Source organism: Callospermophilus lateralis, chromosome 3 (assembly GCF_048772815.1).
Source record: "Callospermophilus lateralis isolate mCalLat2 chromosome 3, mCalLat2.hap1, whole genome shotgun sequence".
Classification (NCBI taxonomy): domain Eukaryota; kingdom Metazoa; phylum Chordata; class Mammalia; order Rodentia; family Sciuridae; genus Callospermophilus; species Callospermophilus lateralis.
The window spans coordinates 96993577-97014644 of NC_135307.1; the positions used below are offsets into that span (position 1 = coordinate 96993577).

Here is a 21068-nt window from a genome sequence, read left to right on the forward strand (position 1 = left end):
AATCCCAAAGCAAAACTCTTTTGCCGAAGGTGATCTAACTCTCCTTGGCAGGTGCACGGGTGGAGAAGGCATTCAGTCCTTGAAGTAAGGTTACATGGAAGGTTACGACAATGATGTCAAGCTTACAGCAATCCGGCTGTTGCTGGGCGCAGAAGCACCCCCAGGACTGCGGCACAGAAAATACGCTAGCGGGTCTTTCGCCCCTCCCCCGTTCCACTCCCGAGGCACTGGAGTAGCCCCGGAGTCGCTGACGCCATCCCTTCCCGCCTCTGGCTTGCACGGAGCATGCGCTTCCTCCCTCACTTCCTTTCCGGGAGGGAGCCAGAGTAAAGCTACGCCCTAGCCGACCCGCGGCTGGCCCCGCGTCACAGGAACTTCAGCACCCACGAGCGGACAGCGCTCTCTCCCACCTGGAGACCCGGCTCCCGAGCGCCGGACTCCGTCAATTCCCTTCACTCCGAGAGACGCAGAGCTCCCCAGGCCTCCGGTCCTGCCACTCTCCCTCCCCGCACCCGCCCTCTTGGCCCTTCCAGCTTTTTACTCCTCTTTTCATTCATAACAAAAGCTCCAGCTCCGGGAGCCTGGCGCCAGGCTGTTTCTGAAGCCAAGAGTGGGAAGAATGGGGTTCCTTTGGGCCGGCACTTGGATTCTGGTGTTGGTGCTCCACAGCACCCCAATTCAAGCTTTCCCCACACTGGGAGGCAGCCAAGGTATGTGTGGACACTTTCCTTCTTCCCACCTTCCTTTCATTTCGCCACGAAAAGATAGAGCTTGGTATGATCCAAGAGCTGTAAATCACCCTGCTTCGTTTTCTGATCAAATCATATCCGTGCATGTTGACCGGCAAGTCAGTTTGAATTTAGAACCAAACGGAAGACAGATTTACCACCACCCACTTTATTTTGAAAGATAGAAAAATAATATGGGTGTTTTAAAAGATGTTATTTTCAAAGTGGGAGGAGGGAGTAGCTTTTCCACCTAAAGTGGCTTTTTGTTTGTTTGTTTGTTTGTTGTTTTACAACTCTTTTCAGATACACTATTCATAACAGGTGCAGTATATGATGAAAGAGCTTTTAATATGCCAATAATGCCAATCCAAATTATGCCCTCTCTAGCTGAGAAAAGCTGGGAAGCCAAGTGTCAGAACTATGTGTTAAATATCTGATGGGGATCGGGGGAGTGTGATTCTATTAACTCAGGAAATAATACCAAGATCATAAACAAGGAAATATTGATACTTGTTGTCTTATATTATTTGTTCACATATATTGTTTCGGTCATCCAAAAATGTTTTCCTAATATTTGTCATTTTCTTTTTTAAAAGATTTTTTAAAAAATATTTTATTAGTTGTTGGTGGCCCTTTATTTATTTTTTTATGAGGTGCTGAGAATCAAACCCAATGCCTCACACATGCTAGGTAAGCGCTCTACCACTGAGCTACAACCCCAGCTTTAAAAAGATTTTAATGAGAAATGTATTTTCTCTTTCCAATGCACAATTAAATTTATATTTGTGTGTGTTTATTCTAGACAAATCTCTACATAATAGAGAGTTAAGTGCAGAAAGACCTTTGAATGAACAGGTAGGTCAGAAGCAAAATTATAAATGCCAGTTCATTTTGCTTTAGTTATTTGTTGTTGTTGTTGTTGTTGTTTACAGACATCTGGAGTTTAATAGTAAATTGGTAGAAATAAGGATGGGAAATCTAGTTTTTGATAATTTCTATGCTCTAACAGTTAATTACATTGAGTTCTGTCTAATACATAGAACTGACTATCCAAGAACCCAGTAAGTTCAACATCATATCCACCCGATTGTAAGACTGCTTAATTTACCAAGTTCTTTCACAAATATTATAGGAGAAAGAAATCACATTTATAGAGTTTCTGCCCATTATCTCATTTATACCTTTACAATGCTTTGAGATAGGAATTATTATCTACATTTCACAAACGAGAAAACTAAATTCCATGGGGATTAAATCGGTTGGCTCTTGGTAAGTAGTGAAGCATTGATTTTAAACTGAGTCTGTCTCCTGTTTGTTTCACAGATTGCAGAAGCAGAGGCAGACAAGATTAAAAAAATGTACCCTCCAGGTAAAAAGAAATTATATTGATGTTAATTTAAATAACGTGAACTATCAGAATACTAACTAAAATGGATGTGTTGGGCTTGGGATTTTTCTTCCAGAAAACAAGCCAGGTGATAGCAATTACTCTTTTGTTGATAACTTGAACCTGCTAAAGGCAATAACAGAAAAGGAAAAGACTGAGAAAGAAAGACAATCCATAAGAAGTTCCTCATTTGATAACAAATTGAATGTGGAAGATGTTGATTCAACCAAGAATCGAAAACTGATTGATGATTATGATTCTACTAAGAGCGGATTGGATCATAAATTTCAAGGTAAATGTTGAAAAAGAACTTATTTTCTCTGGTTTGAAGTTTCCTATTATGTGACTAAGAAGAAGTCCTATGTCTTTAAAAACATCTCTTATACTTTCATAATCTTTTAATAGTCAAATTTAATACTGGGAGATGAAGCTCAGATTTGCTGATAAAGTGCAAAGTCCCCACTTCACAGAGTCCCAAATTTTACTTTTCCTTTAAAGGTTCCATTAGGGATGCCTTGAAAAAAATAATAAAATCAATATATCTATGTTTTATGTTGAATTCATTTACCATTTCATTTAGTTTAACAAAAATTTGTACAAACAAAATTATCAAAAATTGTCAAATAATTAGATCAATAAAATATCTCCCATACATAGAATATATTATATATATATTATACCTCCTGTAGGATATTTATTGAAATACCCACTGTTTTCTTTTTAATATTCTTTTAGGTATGTCCTTTCTCCTTTGATCATCCTAACCTTTCTGTAGCTTCATGTACTGTCTATGTATTCTGATGTGCCAAACCACTACTTCAGACTTCTTTGAGCTATAGGCTTACTTGTCTGCTTACCTAACATCTTGCTTGGAATTCTCAAAAGCACTTAGAACTTAACATGTCCAGAATTGAACTCTAGATCTGGGTCTACCTCACAAGCCCTTTTAGAGTGATCTTTTCTGCTATACAGAAATCTAGAATTAAACAATTTGTCTCTTCCCCACCTCTCAAATTCTGGTCTATCAAATTTGATTTTCACTTCCCATGTATCTCTCAATTTTATTTTCTTGTACTAGGGATTGGATCGAGGGGTGCTTTACCACTGAGCTACATCCTCAGCCCTTTTTATTTTTGATTTTGAGATAGGGTCTCCCTAAGCTGTTAAGGCTGGCATCAAACTTGCAATCCTCCTGCCTCAGCCTCCCAAATTGCTGGGATTATAGGTGTATACCACCGCATCTGGCTTCAATCTGTTATTGATGTGGCAACTAGATACAGTATTCTTTTCAACACACAAATTAGGGGTTTTCATAAAACCCTTTAATAGATTCCCATTTCTCTTGGTAAAAAACCAAAATCCTTGATGTGGCTTCCACAGTCTGCATAGACTGATTCCTGTCTACATTTCTAGGTTTATCCAACACACATAATCTAATAGAAACTTTGTTAACTTTCCTTCAGGCAGTTTGTAATTTTACATTCATAAGTGTAACTACCTATGATAAATGTCTTTCTCCAAAACTAAACTGAAAATTTTATATTATAACCCCAGTACCTAAATGCTCATGAATTCATTGAATGAATTTATGAATAAATGAATGAGCAAAAGAATACAAGAGGGAATAAATGAATTGCTGTACCTAGGCATTGAGGAAGAGAATGTGTTCTCCATTCTGCAGACCAATGATTAGGAGTGAGTACAAGTTTTTTATGTCCTTATTTTGCTCCATAGCAACAAAAGAATCATGCTGATTATTTCTGCCAGAAAACAACTGTCAGTTAACTCTGACTTTCAGAGGACACCACAGCCTGAGGGGAGTTCAGAAGTATGTTGTGCTTGTGGGGTATAGATGGAGGCGATGGCTTATATTTTGCCACATATCAATCTGTGCTACTTGGGGAAATTTTAAAATCTTGACTGTTATTTTTTAACCTAAAATATTTGGACTAGAAATAGACCCTGGCATAACTGCATAAAATAGATTTGATCCTTTTGACTGGTTTAACAAAACAAACAAAAAAACAGTCTAATGTTTGACTGGTTGTATGTACAAGCAGAGACATAAATATGTTTGTAACTTGACAACCCATTTTTAAATTGTCTGGCATTATAGTACCATCTCAAGTGAGTTTAGAACTACCAAGTGCCATCCCCCATAGCTTTATTTGTACCCATGGGATCATTTTACCTCTCCTTGAGATCACAAAGAAGCCAAACCAAAGATTTTGGAGAGAATATTTTATGGGTAAACTTCTTGTTTCTCTTAATATCTTGAAAATCCCAGAACTAGAGGGCTTAGAACCACCAAGATGAATGACATTGGAAGCATGCAGATTTTTCCCAGAAGGCAGGGTGAAGGAGACTAATTTGGGCAGTGTATGTTCCCAAATCTAATAATGCCTTTAGGAATCCACCAGATAGGCTTGTGCTGTAGGGCCCATAAAGTCTTCTTTTCAGTGTTTTCTATAATACATGTGATTCAGGATTTTTCCAAGTCCCTCATGTGGTAGTGCCTTAGGGCTCCTGTGTGCATTCACCTAACAAATATTTATCATGTAATTTCTCTGTTTCAGACAATGAACTAGATAATAAGCTTTGTGCAGTCAGAGACCATGACTAACCAATCCATTACTATTTTCAGTGGCTGACATATACTAAGACTTTAAAACTTTATTGAAAAAATGAATGTCAAATATTATATTAGATGCAAAGGTTTCAAAATATAACTGGGCAGTTGATGACTTGGGACATGGCCCTTTGACATCCACTCAGAATGCTGCAACTCCTTAATAAAAGTTTTAAATTTTGAATCCATGTTTGGCTTCCTGCTGAGGGTCTCTATAGAGAGGGTGGACTTTCCCTCCATGAGCAGCAGGGAAGTCATTATGACTGATTCTGTCCATTTCAGAAGAGCCAAGGGAAATCAACGTCAGGTAGGGGTTAGTGGCCAAGTGCTCTGTTATTAACCCCATCTAGCAAAGCTCTGCTGAGGGAGACCTATGTCCCTGGGATCAACATATGCAGCAGTGCAGCAGAGGAAAGAGGATATTTTTTCAGTGAGTTACTAACATTCTCCCTGCTGTGAAGTAAATGAACTGAAAAGCAGTCATCTCAGTTATTTTCCAGCTCCAGCAGGCAACCAGGGCTCTTCCTTTTTGAGATCCTCAGGGATGAGTGAGAAGGGAAATAAATTCTTCCACCTCTGCAGACTGGGGCAGACTATATTCCCAAGAGCCTAACTTGCAGCTCACAAATGGAAAACTCAGACCTAAATAACAGTCTGTACTCCTGAAAAATAGATGATGAACCCAATTTCCTTTCAAGCAGTAGGGGAACTGATTTTATGGGGGTTTTGTTGTTGTTTTAATTTTTTTCCTTAAGGGCTTTTTTACTCCTTTGTCACTCCGGTACTCAGGGCTAACAGGGCTCATAGCTCATGGCTGGTCAACAGCTCAGCAGTTATATACTGACAGAAAACTTTAGTCCTCCATGTGTAATCACCCCACTCATTTTCCTAAGTTTCTTTCCAAACAAGAAGATATTCTTCCTGCGTCTACATATATCACCATAGAGTCTTGGAAGAAAGGTCATGAGAGAAATTCCTTATCCAAATCCTCAAAGCCATGGAAGAAAAGGGAAGAATCAGAGCAGAAATTCTAGGTTGTTATTTCTTTGAATAAATATGATGAGGATTATTTGGGCAGAATCTGGCCAAGGATTCAATTTCCATTTTCTTTAGAAGATGATTGCAGTTCCTTTATTTCAAAATCCAAATCCACTGTACACAATTACAATAATCCATTCACTTTCATATAGTACTTTGTTATTTTAAAAGTGCTTTTACATCTTATTTTATCTGATAATCACAAAAATTCCATGAAATTGATACCCTTATAATTCTTTGCAGTGTACCAAGATAACAAGAAATATTACTGAGCTCAAATTCTGATCTTTCCAGTCTGCCTAAGTGACAAGGGAGATTTAATTGCCTTGCAAATTGGATCTGCTCAATATTATATAGATTGGAGAAGACTAATAGATTCCTAGTAGTTCCCTATAGATGTGTTCTGAAGCTTCATTGCCACTGATGCTTTTCCTCTGAATGGGCCCTTGCTTTAGTCTGAAGTAGTGCTGCCAAACATATTCCCAGAAAAACTAAAGATACTGTTTTCATGCTTCTCTGCAAAGATTTACATATAGCTTTTTGCAGATCTATTGCTATATTTTAAGTTTCAATTCCAGGCTCATAAAATAAATTCCCTATTCTCTGGAGAATTGGGCTTGTCAGATTAAGCTACACTCCATAAAGATACTGTGATGCACAGTCACTTAGGAGTAAATATTTATCCCAGGTAAGTCATAAAAATCTTCAGTTCACATCTCTCATTCTAGATGTGTAGCAGGTTCCCTTGCATCCAGCCCAGGAATTTGCCTGCAAAAGGAAGACAGGTGGAGATCTTACCAACCTATTCCCAGAGCAGAATGTCAAATTACAAAATGTATAGAAGGATGCTTTGACTAATATGGCATATAATATAAATGCAGAATACTCTGTAAATAAAATTAGTATTATTTCTATTATTAGTGATACTAATTAATGGAGAGGTCTGTACTATCTTCAGCTTTTATAGTCATGGGCTTTCAGAATTTCCATTATCATCCTAGGTTCTTAGCTCAAAAAGCCTTGTTTTATTTCAAACCAAGAGTTTATGTGGACTAAGCACCACTATAAATACATCTTAAGCATATCTGAGCTTAGAAAAGCAAAGTACAGATTATAAATGTAATATGATGTGTGAAATACCTACCATGATATGAAATAAGGATTGTTCTCTCTAGATGATCCAGATGGCCTTCATCAACTAGATGGAACTCCTTTAACCGCTGAAGACATTGTCCATAAGATTGCTACCAGGATTTATGAGGAAAATGACAGAGGAGTATTTGACAAGATTGTTTCTAAACTGCTGAATCTGGGCCTGGTAAGTTGTATGCAAGAAAGTAAATCAAATCTTAGCACAGTTTGGAGTATGCCAAGAAGCCAAGACACTTGACTCAAGTAGCCAAGTGTTTATAAAGCATCTGCTTTTTAGTAGGCACCATAGTTCTCCCTCGGGGTATTTACAGTCTGTCAGAAGAACTAGACAAGTATACACACGGCCATACTGCAAACTGCTGAAGAGCCAGTAAGAACATTGCAAGATGCCAGGAATGGCTTATCTCCAATTGGCAGTAAGGAAAGGCTACAGAGGTAAAGGTGTTTGAACTGAGCTTAGAAAGGTAGTTAAGATATAACTAGCAAAGTTAGAAGGTGTGTGTGGCAAAAAAAGGAAATAACAGGAGCAAAGACATGCAATGCATGAAGTAAGCTAATTTCAGCCAGCGTCAGCTTGACACCATAGCTCTGGCAGATTTGAGTAAGGTGATGACTTTGCAGAGTTTCAAAGTTTACCTGACTATGACATGCAACTGTGGAGGAGCGACTTTTCAGGTGTTTCTCAAAGTAAGTGTTCCATGACAGCTTGCGTGGTTGGCCCAAAGATATGTCTTCCCAGAGTGCTGGGCAGTTACTATAGCAGCTGGCATGTAGTAGGGTAATAGGAAGGATTGTCCAGAAAGAGAATTCACAAGATTCCTATTTTATTTTGTTTTTGTACAAGGAATTGAACCCAAGAATGTTTTACCACTGAACTACATCTCCAGTCCTTTTTTTTTTTTTAATCTTGAGATAGGATCTCACTAAGTTGCTGAGGCTGGCCTGAAATTTGCAATACTTCTGACTCAACCTCCTGAGTTGCTAGGATTACAGATATGCACCAGTGCACCCAGAATGATACTTCTTTTAAAAATTTATGTTCCACTGCAAAGTTTAATCTAGATTTTTTTTTTAAATCACAAGAATGGGACTAGCAGTTCATATATTTTGCCTCTTATAACAGATCACAGAAAGCCAGGCACACACACTGGAAGATGAAGTTGCAGAGGCTTTACAAAAATTAATTTCAAAGGAAGCCAACAATTATGAGGAGGAGCTTAATAAATCCACCAGCAGGACTGAGAATCAGGCTGGAAAAATACCAGAGAAAGTGGTACGTATATGTGTATGTTGTGTGTGTGTATGTGTGTGTGTGTGTGTGTGTGTGTGTGTGTGGGTACGTGCATGTGCATAGATGTGTGTACTTGGATCTGTATATAATTCGTCCTTCCTTGATGACAAAGAAGATTTGAAGTATGTGACATTTCTAGCCCACTTAAAATGCATATCCATAAAATGCTAATAAGGTAAAAGATATGAATGAATTTTACTTGTAAAATAATGTAAAGGTTACATATTATTTTCTATTTATAGTAAAGGTTACATCTTATACCACACTATAAAATAACACATCATGTATGAAATAACAATATCACATAATATCTATTTGTATAGTCCCTGTATACTAGATCCAAATATCTCACAGCATTTTTAGTATTCAATTATTTTTCACAGCATTTTTAGTGTTCAATTTTTTTTTCAACAGGGTCTTTTTGTTGTTGTAGATGAATACAATATCTTTATTTTATTTATTTATTTTAATGTGGTGCTGAAAATCAAACCCAGTGCCTCACATGTGCTAGGCAAGTGCTCTACCACTGAGCTAATACCCAGCCCTGATATTCAATTTCTATTCATAATGGATGTCATGATCTTCTTCCAACACACACACACACACACACACACACACACACACACTGTGCCAAAGAGTGTGTTGATTCTATCCTGTGCCATAGAAGAACAGTCCTACATCCCCCAGCCTGATGTTGCCTCCCTATTCTAGGCTGTGCTCTTCTACCTGCTCTCCCTTTCATTAGTTCAGAAGCCTGTCTGTCATCCTTTATCCACACTAGCCATTCATCCTTCCCTTTGATGGACTCCTTGCCTTTTCATTTTTTCCTTGGCATCAAATAAGCTTCAAAATTCTAATTGAATTTGACCACAAGAGAATATCAAACTCTTCATCTCTCCTTTGACTTTCTTCACCAAGCACCCAGACCCATGGCCCCTTGTCTCCTCCAACATCCTATCTAAAATAGGATGGTGGTGGTTCTGTTCTGGAGAGGTTAGAAAATAGAAATTTGGGGGCTGGAGTTGTGGCTCAGTGATACAGCGCTTGCCTAACATGTGTGAGGCACTTGGTTTGATCCCCAGCCCCCCATAAAAATAAACAAATAAAATAAAGGTATTGTGTCCACCTACAACTAAAAAATATATATTTAAAAAAAAATAGAAATTTGATCTGGATTTTTCACTAGATGGCCTAAAAATTTCCATCTCTCTCCCTACTTCCAATCCCCACTATCTGTCGTCTATAAAAATAGCTTTTAAAGATCCACCCACTAGTGAATGTAAATGTGCTTTATAGATTTATCAAAGAACTCGCAACTCAAGCTTAAGAGTCTGAACTGTTGTGATATTTTCATGGTCCTACAATCCCATTCCATTCATTCACCACTAAAATGTCCATATGCTTGACTTGTTCACTTGTGTTATCTAAATGCATCAATGCAAATGAAATATTCTTTCAACAAAGATTTATTGCATACTAACTATATTACCAAGCACTGAGAATACCCTGCTCATTTAAAAAGATGTAATTTTTTTTGCCAAGGAAGGTTAAGGTCTAGTGGAAAAGGCAGATTATTTTCAAATAATCATCATTTTAATCACAGTTGCAGTAAGTGCTCTGTAGAAAGACATGGTTCTATGAGACCTTATAAAAAAGGAAACTGTCCTGCACTTAGGCTCAGAAAAGGCTTTCCTCAGGAAGTAATTTGAGCTGAGTATTGAAGGTCAAATACAGGTTAGCATGTAAACATAAGAGGCAGCATGCAGAGAAGGAAGTGTGGAGTATCCAAGCAACTGAAACAAGGACAGTGTGACTGATACAGCAAGAGGGTAGTGACAGCTGAGATGGGGGAGTGGACCCAGACCAGCCCATATAGAGCCTTATGAACCATAGATGGTTTCTGATATTTTTGTAAGAGACATAGGAAACACTAAAAGGTTATTTGGTAGCATTTTCTATTGCTGTGACAGAATACCTGAGACTGGGTAATATGTAAAGAGCTTTATTTAGCTCAGTTTTAGAAGCTAGAACGCTGAAGATCAGGCCATAACAACTAGTCAGCTTCTGATAAGGCTTCATGCTGCTCTCAGTGGTGATGGAAAAGCAGAAGGACAAGTAGGCGTGTGAGCAAGAGAATGAGAGGAAATGCCAGGCTTACCTTCTAATAACCTGCTCTCACAGGAACTAAAGCATTTCCATAAGAACTAATCCAGTCTCAAAAAAACTAAACCAGTCTTACAAGAAAAATATTAATCCATTCATGAGGGCAGAACTCTTATGACCTAATTATGTCTTTAAAGCCCCACCTCCTATCACCTTTACATTGGCAGTCATATTTCAATCTGAATTTTTGCAGGGAGAAACCACATCTAAACCATAACAGATTTTAAGCAAAAGAGCTATGTGATCCAACTACTAAAAAGATAACTCTGGCTGCAATATGGAAAATTCAGTGTTGAGAAGAGATTTGAAATGGGTGGTGTACCAGTTAGAAAGTGAGAGATCCAAGGCTGCTTGAGATAGTGGAGAGAGAAATTTCAAATTTGCCTTAAAATTTGAAAGGAGGGTCAACATGGCTGCTGATGGATGTGATGGGGAAAAGGAAGAAGAGCTAAGAAAAGCTCTTAGATTTCTGTGTAGTCCACTGAACAGTGAATTCGCTAAGATGGTGAACACCAAGAAGAAACAGGTCTAGGGAGAAAAGAATTTTATGCATCCATCCCGACAGCTCCTAAAGTGTCACCCAGAAATTCCCAAATGTGCCTGTTGTGCTCCTGCTAAACATTCTGAAAGGCTTTCCTGTAACTGTACCACCCCCTTTGTAGAGTGGATGGACAATTTGAATTTGTCCTCAAGGAAGGGCAATTTTGTGAAGAGAGGCTCATGAGGATTCCTAGAGGGGGAACTTGGCTGAGCAGGACCATTGAAGATTTCCTGTCTCTTCTCCCCTGAACAGGAGACAGAGTCTTCAGGGGGTCTTCCTCAAGGGAGAACGCCTTTTTCAGTTTCCATGTAACTGAGATACATGCATACCAAGAAATAAGTTTGAACCCACAGGGATTTGAGAAAGAGGAATCTGTGCATTTCACAGAGGAATCTGTGCATTTCATGTTCAAGGGCACCATAAAGGAAAGAATTAATCTGGAGTTGTGTTAATTCTAACCAAAGGCTTTTGTATGTGTGTGTGTGTGTGGATTTTTTTCCCCCTCACTGGAGACTCCAATGGCAGCAATTCAGGATGGTTTTAATAATGGAGAAAATGATGAAACAGTGTCTAACACCTTAACCTTGACAAATGGCTTGGAAAGGAGAACTAAAACCTATGGAGAAGACAACTTTGAGGAACTCCAGTATTTCCCCAACTTCTATGCACTACTGAAAAGTATTGATTCAGGTAACCACTATGTTTTCTGACCATGCAGAGCATAAATAGTAATTCTAGGAAGTGTGTGGGTGGTTTTATAAGTTCCTGTTTTCAGTTTCCAACTGTAATCCTGAATGACATACTCCCTGTAAGCTTAGGAAAAATAGTTCACATCAGTTTTATTTATTTTGTTTTTCTTTTTCCAAAACAAGCATTCTAGTAATGGAAATATTTAGGAAAGGGTAATCAGGAAAGGTAGGATTTCTGGATAATTTGATCTTTTTGTTAACAGAGCACTCTATATTTGTTCAGCAAACAATTATTGAACATCTGCTGTGTACACAGTACTAGAAAGAATCAGGTGCAGTTATGGTGATTAATCAGTATTCCTGCCCTGACCCAGTTCAGGCACAATTCTTTTTTTTTTTTTTAATTTTTTAGTTGTTTATGGACACAATATTTTCTTTATTTTATTTTATGTGGTGCTGAAACTCAAACCCAGTGCCTCACATGTGCTAGGCAAGCTCTGTACCCATGAGCTATAACCCCAGCTCAAGCTTCAATTCTTATTGCAACTTTTTTTTTTGTTTTCAGTTATATTGAGGTGTAATTGGCAAATAAAAATTATTTATCTTTAGGATGCACAACTCGATGTTTTAATATATGTACACATTGTGAAATGACTACAATCAGGCTATTTAGCATATCTATCATCTCACATAATTGCCACTTTTTCTTCATTTTCTTTATTTTCTTTTTTTTCTCTCTCTCTCTCTAATTGTTGTTGTTGTTGAGATAAGAGCACTTACAATCTAGCCTCTTAACAAATTTCAAGTAAAGTTCAATATTGTTAACTACAGTAATCATGCCGTATAGTCTCCAAACTTATTCATTTTCTATAACTTAAGCTTAATGTCCTTTGACCAACAACTCTCATTTTTTCCCTTCTCCTATCCCTTGGCAACCACCATTCTACTGCATCTATGAGTTTAACTATTACAAATTCCATACACAGTTGTTCCTTCAGTATCCTCAGGGGGTTAGTTCTAGAATCACCCTCAGAAATCAAAATCCACAGATGCTCAAGTTCTTTATATGAAACAATGTAGCATTTTTATATAACCTATGCATATCTTCCTATATGCTCCGAATCATCTCTCGATTACTTATAATACTGAATAAAAAATGAATGCTATATAAATTATTATTATACTATATTGTTTGGTGAATATTGATGAGAAAAAAATCTATACATGTTCAATAAAAGACGTAATTCTTTTTCTTGGATAGTTTCAATCCTTGGTTAATTGAATCCATGAATATAGAACCTGTAAATACAGAGGGCCAACTATGTGAGATCCTACAGTCTTTCTGTGCTTATTTCACTTAGCATAATGTTTTCTAAGTTCATCACATTATCAAAACCAAAATAAGCAAACACAACAATAAGGAAACCTGCCACTTTTCAGTAAACCTTTTTTAAAAGCTTTCTTCATTTTCCTCTCTTAGTGGGAAGTGAGTATGGAACCTAATTCACCCTTCTTTAGATTACTGAAGACATTGCCTGATAGACATATTCAGCTCCCGCCTTCAGATGAGTTAAAATGGACTTTGGATGAGAGGAAGCCAGAAGCAAAAACACATTTGGGAAACTGTTTTGTTTTTAAACAAAGTCCTTATGTGTCCTCATCTCCTCTCTCATATGTGCACTGAGTTAACTGGAAGATTTTTGGTCCATGCTTTTTTGTTGTTGTTGTTTTGTTTTGGTTAATTTGTAAAGAGGATAATAATGTCCAACATTTCTGTTGTTATTGTTAAGACAAATGCCCTGCAGTGCCTTAATGGCTTTTCTTTGCCCTCTTCAAAATGCAGGCCCCCATTGAACATTTGTATAAAGATTTCTCTCATTGTAATCTATTTCCCTGAAGAAATGACCTCAAAGTGAGCTTTCATTCCTGGAGAACATCCTTTGTCCTTCAGTTCCAGACATTGGCCAGATGGTACTGGCCCCTCTGCCAGTGTCTGTAGGGCTTGTATGTCTTGAGTGTCCGTTCCAAGCCATCTTGCCCCATTGGTTGGCAGATGCCCAACTGAGAACCTCTGTCATCCTGGTGAGTCACTTCTCATCAGTGTAGAGCATTGGCATGATACCAAATGTACAGAGGTGACCTGGAACAAACCATGTGATTGCTGGAATTATTTACCAGTTCTTTCCCAGGATCTCTCCCCTACTTTTTCTATCACATTTCTTCCTTCCCTACCTACGAGTTTTTTGGTATTTAAAAAATTCCACTTCATGGAATGTTCCTTATTTGTTTTTATCTTTTAGTTTATCTGATTCCTTATTGCCTTTATTTTTCTATAATCTTAATTTAAATACTTATACTGAGGTCTTTGCTAGTACGTCTCTTCCTCACCCAAGGTCCTGAACCAATTGAGAAATAAAAAACAGAGGGCTGGGGATGAGGCTCAAGCGGTAGCGCGCTCGCCTGGCATGCGTATGGCCAGGGTTCGATCCTCAGCACCACATACAGACAAAGATGTTGTGTCTGCTGAAAAACTGAAAAATAAATATTTAAAAATTCTCTCTCTCTCTCTCTCACTTTCTCTGTCTCTCTCTTTAAAAAAAAAAAAAACAGATAGAAAACCAAAATGTCATTTCTGTTACTGATAAACCCTGGGTTATAGTTTTATATCCTTTGTCCAACATCTCCTTATTCCCATCTCCAACTGCCTCAGTATTAAAGAATGCTAGGAGAGTAGTTGTTAGTTACAATTACTGTTACAAAGATGATGTTCCTGTTACAAAGATGATCACTACGTGAGTTAATGCATATCTTAGCTGGATTTAATCATAAGGTGTCTGTGTGCTTCAAGGCATCATATTACACATGATAAACACATACAGTTCTGTCAATTTTAAAATACAAATTTGGAGTATATAACACTGGTGTGTCAAATGTGGCTTAGTGTGAGAGCCAGCAATGAGCTTGCTCACTCAGTAGTTCCTCAGTCTCACCGTGGGAACAGACAGTCCCAGAGGTGGTTTGAATCTGCAGAGTAGGCATGTCTCTCAGGTCCTTGGTTCCACTGTTCCGAGTGAGTGGAAAGAAGAGGGTCCAAATCCCCACTGTTGAGAAAACTAGACTAATGGCTATTACCTAACAATTACATCTGATGGGAGGATGGGAAAAAAATGGCAAGAGGGTAAGAGTATTTGGAGAAAATTTTTTCATGGCAGCTAAAATGAGAGGGAAAAAACGGACTCCTTTCTAGATATTGTTTTTTTTTTAACTTCAAAAATGGAAAAAATATTTTTTCTGATTTTAGAATTAATACATTTACTGAGCTACTCATGGTATCAATGGCCATCTTGTTCCATTAAGATGCAGAACAGTATGTCAAATACCATAGGTTCCCAAGAAATTGCTAATTGTGGTTACCCGTGACAGGGGTGAGAAAGCAATTGCTACTTTTCACTTTTATTTACTGGTGGATCATTGGAATATTTTTACTATCTGTATATGTTATTTCAAATGAAAAAAAAAGTTTAAAAGCAATGTAAGCTACTGTTAGAAAACCCAACTTACAATTTTTTTTAAAGTGCTTTTAAGAAAATTAAGCCTAATTAATGAACACAAATCATTCTTACCTTAAAAAACTTAACACTTACTTAATCAATCCTCTACTCTTCCATTTGGGTTCATGTCATCTCAGGTTGAAAACTGCCTCTTTAATATTTATTAGTGCAGTATTTTAGATTAAATTAAAGCTTCATGGAAAAGTTATTATTGCCCATTGTACATTGCCCTGAATTCCAATCAAGCCATTGCTGTACATTGCCCTGAATTCCAATCAAGCCCTAAAATTTCATAAGTTAAATATGTATGGTTTTAGCTATAAATGTAGAGAGAAATATTTTAATAAGGTGCTATGTACTTCAGCTGGGTACAGAGTCATACACCCGTAATCCCAGTGGCTCAGGAGGCCACAGGAGAATTGTGAGTTCAAAGCCAGCCTAAGCATGGGTGAAGTGCTAAGCAACTCAGTGAGATCCTGTCTCTAAATAAAATGCAAAATAGGGCTGGGGATGTGGCTCAGTGGTTGAATGCCCCCGAGTTCAATCCCTGGTACCAGAAAAATAATAAATAAATAAAGATGCTCTGCTTCATAAATTGACACTGAGCTGTGTGGTGTTGAATGCCCAGTAGTAACTCAGGAGGCTAATGCAGGATTGCAAGATTGAGACCAACTTCAGCAATTTATTGAGGCCCTGAGGACTTGGTGAGACCCTGCCTCAAAATTAAACATTGAATCTGGGTGCAGTAGAGCACACCTGTAAATCCAGCGGCTCAGAAGTTTGAGGCAGGAGGATTGTGAGTTCAAAGTCAACCTCAGCAAAAATGCAAAGTGCTAAACAACTCGGTGTGACCTTGTCTCTAAATAAAAAATACACAAAAAAATAGGACTGGGGATGAGGCTCAGTGGTTAAGTGCCCCTGGGTTCAATCCCTGGTACAAAAGATAAAAATAAAAAATTTTAAAAATTAAATATTGAAAAAAGCCTGGGGATGTGGCTCAGTAGCTAAGCATCTCTAAGTTCAATCCCTAGTACCAAAATTTAAAAAATAAAATAAAATAAATTGAAATTGAAAAATCAAGCTATTCTCTACTGTTTCCTTTGAGTTATTTTTGTCTTTTTACATAGAAAAAGAAGCAAAAGAGAAAGAAACACTAATTACTATCATGAAGACTTTGATTGACTTTGTGAAGATGATGGTCAAGTATGGCACAATTTCTCCAGAAGAAGGTGTTTCCTACCTTGGTGAGAATCCTATCTAGTTTGTTTTTACTATGGTATTTTTATTATTCAAAGTAAATTTGAAATTTGATGACAATTCCCTCAATAATTTGATTATTTATGCCAAACAGCCCAAATCACTTGATAACCAGAAGTGCCCAGTTTGAGGACGCCTACAAATAGAATTAACCAGAGTTTTCAACTCCTTATAGATCTAAATTGAGTACAGATATTTCACATTTATCATATTTAATCCTATTCACATTTTCTAACAGTCTCCATGGTGGCAATCATATTACAATTTAACTCATTAGTTTTTTTTTAATTGTGTTTGGAAGGCTGGGACTAAAAAGTCTTGATTTTCCCCTTTGAAGACTGTATGGTGAGGAGGAAGGAGCACTGGCCTTGGTGTCAAGAGGAGTCCTGACTCCTGGGTCTATCTCTGTCAAGCTGAGGAAGGCACTGTGCTGTGCTGGGCCTCGCTTCCTGCATCTATAAAATCGAAGGACTGGGGTGAGCTGGGTGCTGTGGCAGATTTGTGGCAGGAGGATCACAGGATTAAAGCCAGCCTTGACAATTTAGCAAGACCCTGTATCAAAAAAAAAAAAATAAAATAAAATAAAAATATATATATACACACACACACACACACACACACACACATATGCATACACACTCTAATATCATTCATGGACCAAATCCAGCCCAACATCTATTTTTGTATAGCACTCAAGCTAAGGACTTTCACATGTATACATGGTTGGAAAAAAACATCAAGAAGAACAGCATTTCCTCATATATGAAAACTGGATAAGATTCATATTTCCACGTTCATGAATAAAATTTTATTGGAACATAGCCACTCATTTGTTTCATGGCTGCTTTCCTGCTACAACAGCAGAGCTGAGTAGCTGCTACAGACTGTATGGCCTAGAAAGCCTAAAAGATCTGACCCTTATAAAAAAGTTACCAACACCTGATTCCTTGAATTTATAGATAAACAGAAAAACTTTGATGTTACATAAGGTTGTTTTTGTAATTAATTAAAATTAAACATAATTTAAAATCAGGCTTCTCAGTTGCACTAGACATTTTCAGTTGTACATTGCAAGTACTCAATTTTTATTTGTTTTTAAAAAGGACTTTTGTTTTCCTACTTGGTATTATTAGTCAACAAATACCTTTCATCCCCAATGTAGTTTAGGCAGGAAGACCTCATGGCTCCTTACTCTGAGTGGAGAAGGATAAATAAATAGAAGAGGAAATCTCATAGGGAAACTCAGAATTATGCTGCATGAAATCCACTTTTTCTACATGAGAATAGTTTTACTGATTTTTTTTAATTATAGATGAGCATATTTATTTTGAAAAGTCATTCAACACAAAAAGAAATTTAAAAGGAAATGAAAATTTCTAACAATGTCAACATCCTGGTAACATTTTGATTTATATACTTTTAGATGTTTTTCTCTCTGTGTGTATGTATACCTATGTAATTTCTTTGTTTATCTTAATTTAACAAAAAATGAGTTCAGATTACACACAGTGCTTTGTGGCCTACCCTAGTCCTTTACCAATAAAACAGATATTTTCAGACCCACAACTATCTTATATCAATACATAAGATACACAGGAATTCCACATATTTGTCCTATGTGGGTGCTGGGGTTGAGCTCAGCGGTAGAGTGCTTGCCTAGCATATATCAAGCACTAGGTTTGATCCTTGGTAACATATAAAAATAAATAAATAAAATGAAGATATTATGTTCATCTACAACTTTAAAAAAGTAGAACAAATTCATCATGGATGCTGCAAAGGCTTATGTTCAAGGCAGGTATTCCTACTGCTTCTTACTACAATATGGTGGCCACCAACTATAAGTTGCCATTTAAATAAAAATTTAAAATCTAGTTTCTTAGTTACACTAGGCACATTTCAAGTGCTCAGTTATCACATGTAGCTAGTAGCTAATGTGTTGAATGGCACAGAAATGAATACTTCCATCACTGCAGAAAGTTCTGTTGGGTGACATTGGTTTATAGGAGAAAGACTAGATGTTTCACAAGAAGAAAATATCTAAAATAAATAATTTACTTATTTTTATCTTAGACTATTAAGATTTTATTTTAAATACTTGTGTTTTCAAAATAATTATATTTATTATATGTTTGGTGACAAGGGAAAATGTTCATGATAAAAATATCCTAATTTTGGAGTTAAAAATGGATATATAGCCTGGTGTGGTGATGCAAGCCTGTAATCCCAGCAGCTTGGGAGGCTGAGGCAGGAGGATCGCAAGTTGAAAGCCAGCCTCAGCAATTTAGTGAGGCCCTAAGAAACTCAGCAAGACCCTGTCTCTAAATAAAATATTAAAAAGGGCTGGGGATATGGCTCAGTGGTTAAGCACCCTGGGTTCAATCCCTGGTACCAAAAAAAATATATAGAGAGAGTTAATACTATTAAATGTTGTATGTATGTTATGTTATGCTTTATGGTAAAATGCCATGTCAGTTTCATTCCTCAGTGCCTTTGTTCTCATTAATTTTTCCTTCTTCTTTCTCTGCTTTGGAACTTATACTCACATATTAGAAAGTTCACACACACACATTTGTATATATGGAGACACACACACACACACACACACACACACATAAAGTTGAAAGGAAATATACCAAAACATCTCTGGGCATAATAAGTGTGACTTTTAGAAATGATTTTCTGTAGCTGGTGCAGTGGTATATATCTATAGACCCAGCTACTCTGAAGGCTTGAGCCCAGAAGTTCAAGGCCAGCCTGGACAACATAGTAAAACACTGTCTTTAAAAAACAAACAAAAAACGTTGTTTTCTTAATTTTCTCCAAAATATATTTAACTCTTACAGTCAGAATATAAGCTGTATTTTCAGGTATTGTTCTGTGTTAGCATACTGATTTTTGGCAGATACCATGGGACTCCATCTCCAGGTCCCTGAGTGAGGGCAGTATGGGTACAAGAGAGAATCAACCAGCCTTTTCTCCTGACCTCTGAGCCAGTGACAAGCAGGGATTTAGCATTCTGTTCTGGTCCCTCAGTGTATGGTGATTACAAAGCTTGTCAGCTATGGTTGCTATTTCAAAAAGAAGAAAACAGTGCAATACACAATAGAATAGACTACTTTTCTACTATAAATAGGAGTGGGGTGGGAGGAGTTTATTTGAAGAGAAATTATACCAAATACTAGTGGAATTTTTACCGACTAATTACAAATAAATGCTTCTTTGCAAATGGCAAAAAATTATCTATCCTAAAAGAGCAAGTGGGATATGTGACTGGTTGAATATTGAAGTGCCTAGGATGTGGATTCTAACTTATTGTCTACCTGGTGGATGTCAGCCTAGACACCTCATGTTTAATAACACTTATGTGATGTTACTTCAAAGAGCAAAATTAGAACTTACTAGATTTTTTTTATATTTAGAGAATATTAGTTTCTGAAATCAAATCCACATAGATAAGACCTTACATATTTAATACAGTGTGTTACCCTGATACAAATGGAAAAAAAATGTTTAATGTTTCTAGACCAATATAGTTGTTAATTTCTATACAATGCCAACTTAACACAGTAAACTGGGATACTTTTTCCAAAGTTGACAGCACAGTTAAAGTTTCCAAAAATTCAAATTTTATATTTATATAAAAAAGACTGAGAGTAGCAATATGTTATGCATCAATAGCAGCAACAGCTTTTCCAGGTAGAACTTACTAATTTTGAACTAGGATACAGATTTCAGCTTAGTATGAGTAGGAAAATTGACAATTTGGGTATGGTGGTGTACAACCATTATCTCAGCTACTCAGAAGGCCGAGGCCAAAGGATCACAAGTTTGGGGCCAGCCTCAACAACTTAGTGAGACCTTAACTAAAAATAAAAAATAAAAATCTGAGTATGTAGCTCAGTGGTAAAGTGCCCTTGGGCACTTCATCATAAAAAGCAGATCATAAAAGTCCCAGTATCATAAAAGCAAAACAAAGCAAACGACTACCTAACAGTAAAGCTAGCTGCCTCCTTATACAAGGCCCTAGTGAAGATCCTGAATGACAGGAATTCAACTGTTTGGCTAAAGCAAAAAGGTAATTTATGGCCTCGGGTAACTGAAAAGTTAACCAGGGTTTGGGGGTTGGTAGAAGGGTAGTTTGACTTTAGTTTGTGAAGTCCGTGAGTAGTTGATTCATTGCAGACAGGCTGCTCCCTGTGGGAAACAGATGCCTGGAACAGCCCTAATCTAATCTTAATATCTTCATCACATAGCAATCCCTATGGAAAGAGAGCCACCTTCTCTCAGTGGTCCTAGCATTGAGTCTCATGGACCTAGACTGAGTCAAGTGTTCATCGAATCAGTCACTATCGATCAGGGTTATGAAGACCCTGGTTATCAGGACTGGGTTACCCAGTCACCACTGTAGACAAGATTTCTGAGATTGAGAGAACACTGGATTTCCCAAGGGAAAATCTAGGTACAGTAACCACAAGGTATTATGTAGGTCAAAACCACAGGTGTCTACTTTTGGTGTCAACCCCGGAAGTACTTTAGTAGTGGCCACAGAGATGCAGAAGAAACTTCTGCAATTAACTGAGTAGAAGGAGTAACTTGAGAATCTCAAATGAAATGTCTTTACATCCTGAGAATCTATGAT

General features: G+C 37.3%; 1 protein-coding gene across 3 annotated transcripts in view; it reads left to right on the top strand.

The window, feature by feature from the left end:
* The first annotated feature begins 325 nt into the window (after positions 1 to 325).
* The window catches only part of Scg3 (secretogranin III), a 42293-nt gene continuing 21550 nt past the window's right edge, over positions 326 to 21068 (top strand). For 2 of the 3 annotated variants that reach the window (XM_076848574.2, XM_076848575.2), the window contains exons 1-8: positions 326 to 710; positions 1531 to 1583; positions 2052 to 2097; positions 2192 to 2407; positions 6958 to 7100; positions 8058 to 8207; positions 11442 to 11619; positions 16297 to 16413. In XM_076848574.2, coding sequence (XP_076704689.1) covers positions 620 to 710; positions 1531 to 1583; positions 2052 to 2097; positions 2192 to 2407; positions 6958 to 7100; positions 8058 to 8207; positions 11442 to 11619; positions 16297 to 16413 — 994 coding nt within the window. In that variant the 5' untranslated portion in view covers positions 326 to 619. The remainder of the gene's footprint in view (positions 711 to 1530; positions 1584 to 2051; positions 2098 to 2191; positions 2408 to 6957; positions 7101 to 8057; positions 8208 to 11441; positions 11620 to 16296; positions 16414 to 21068) is intronic. The other variant, XM_076848576.2, reaches the window with a different exon arrangement.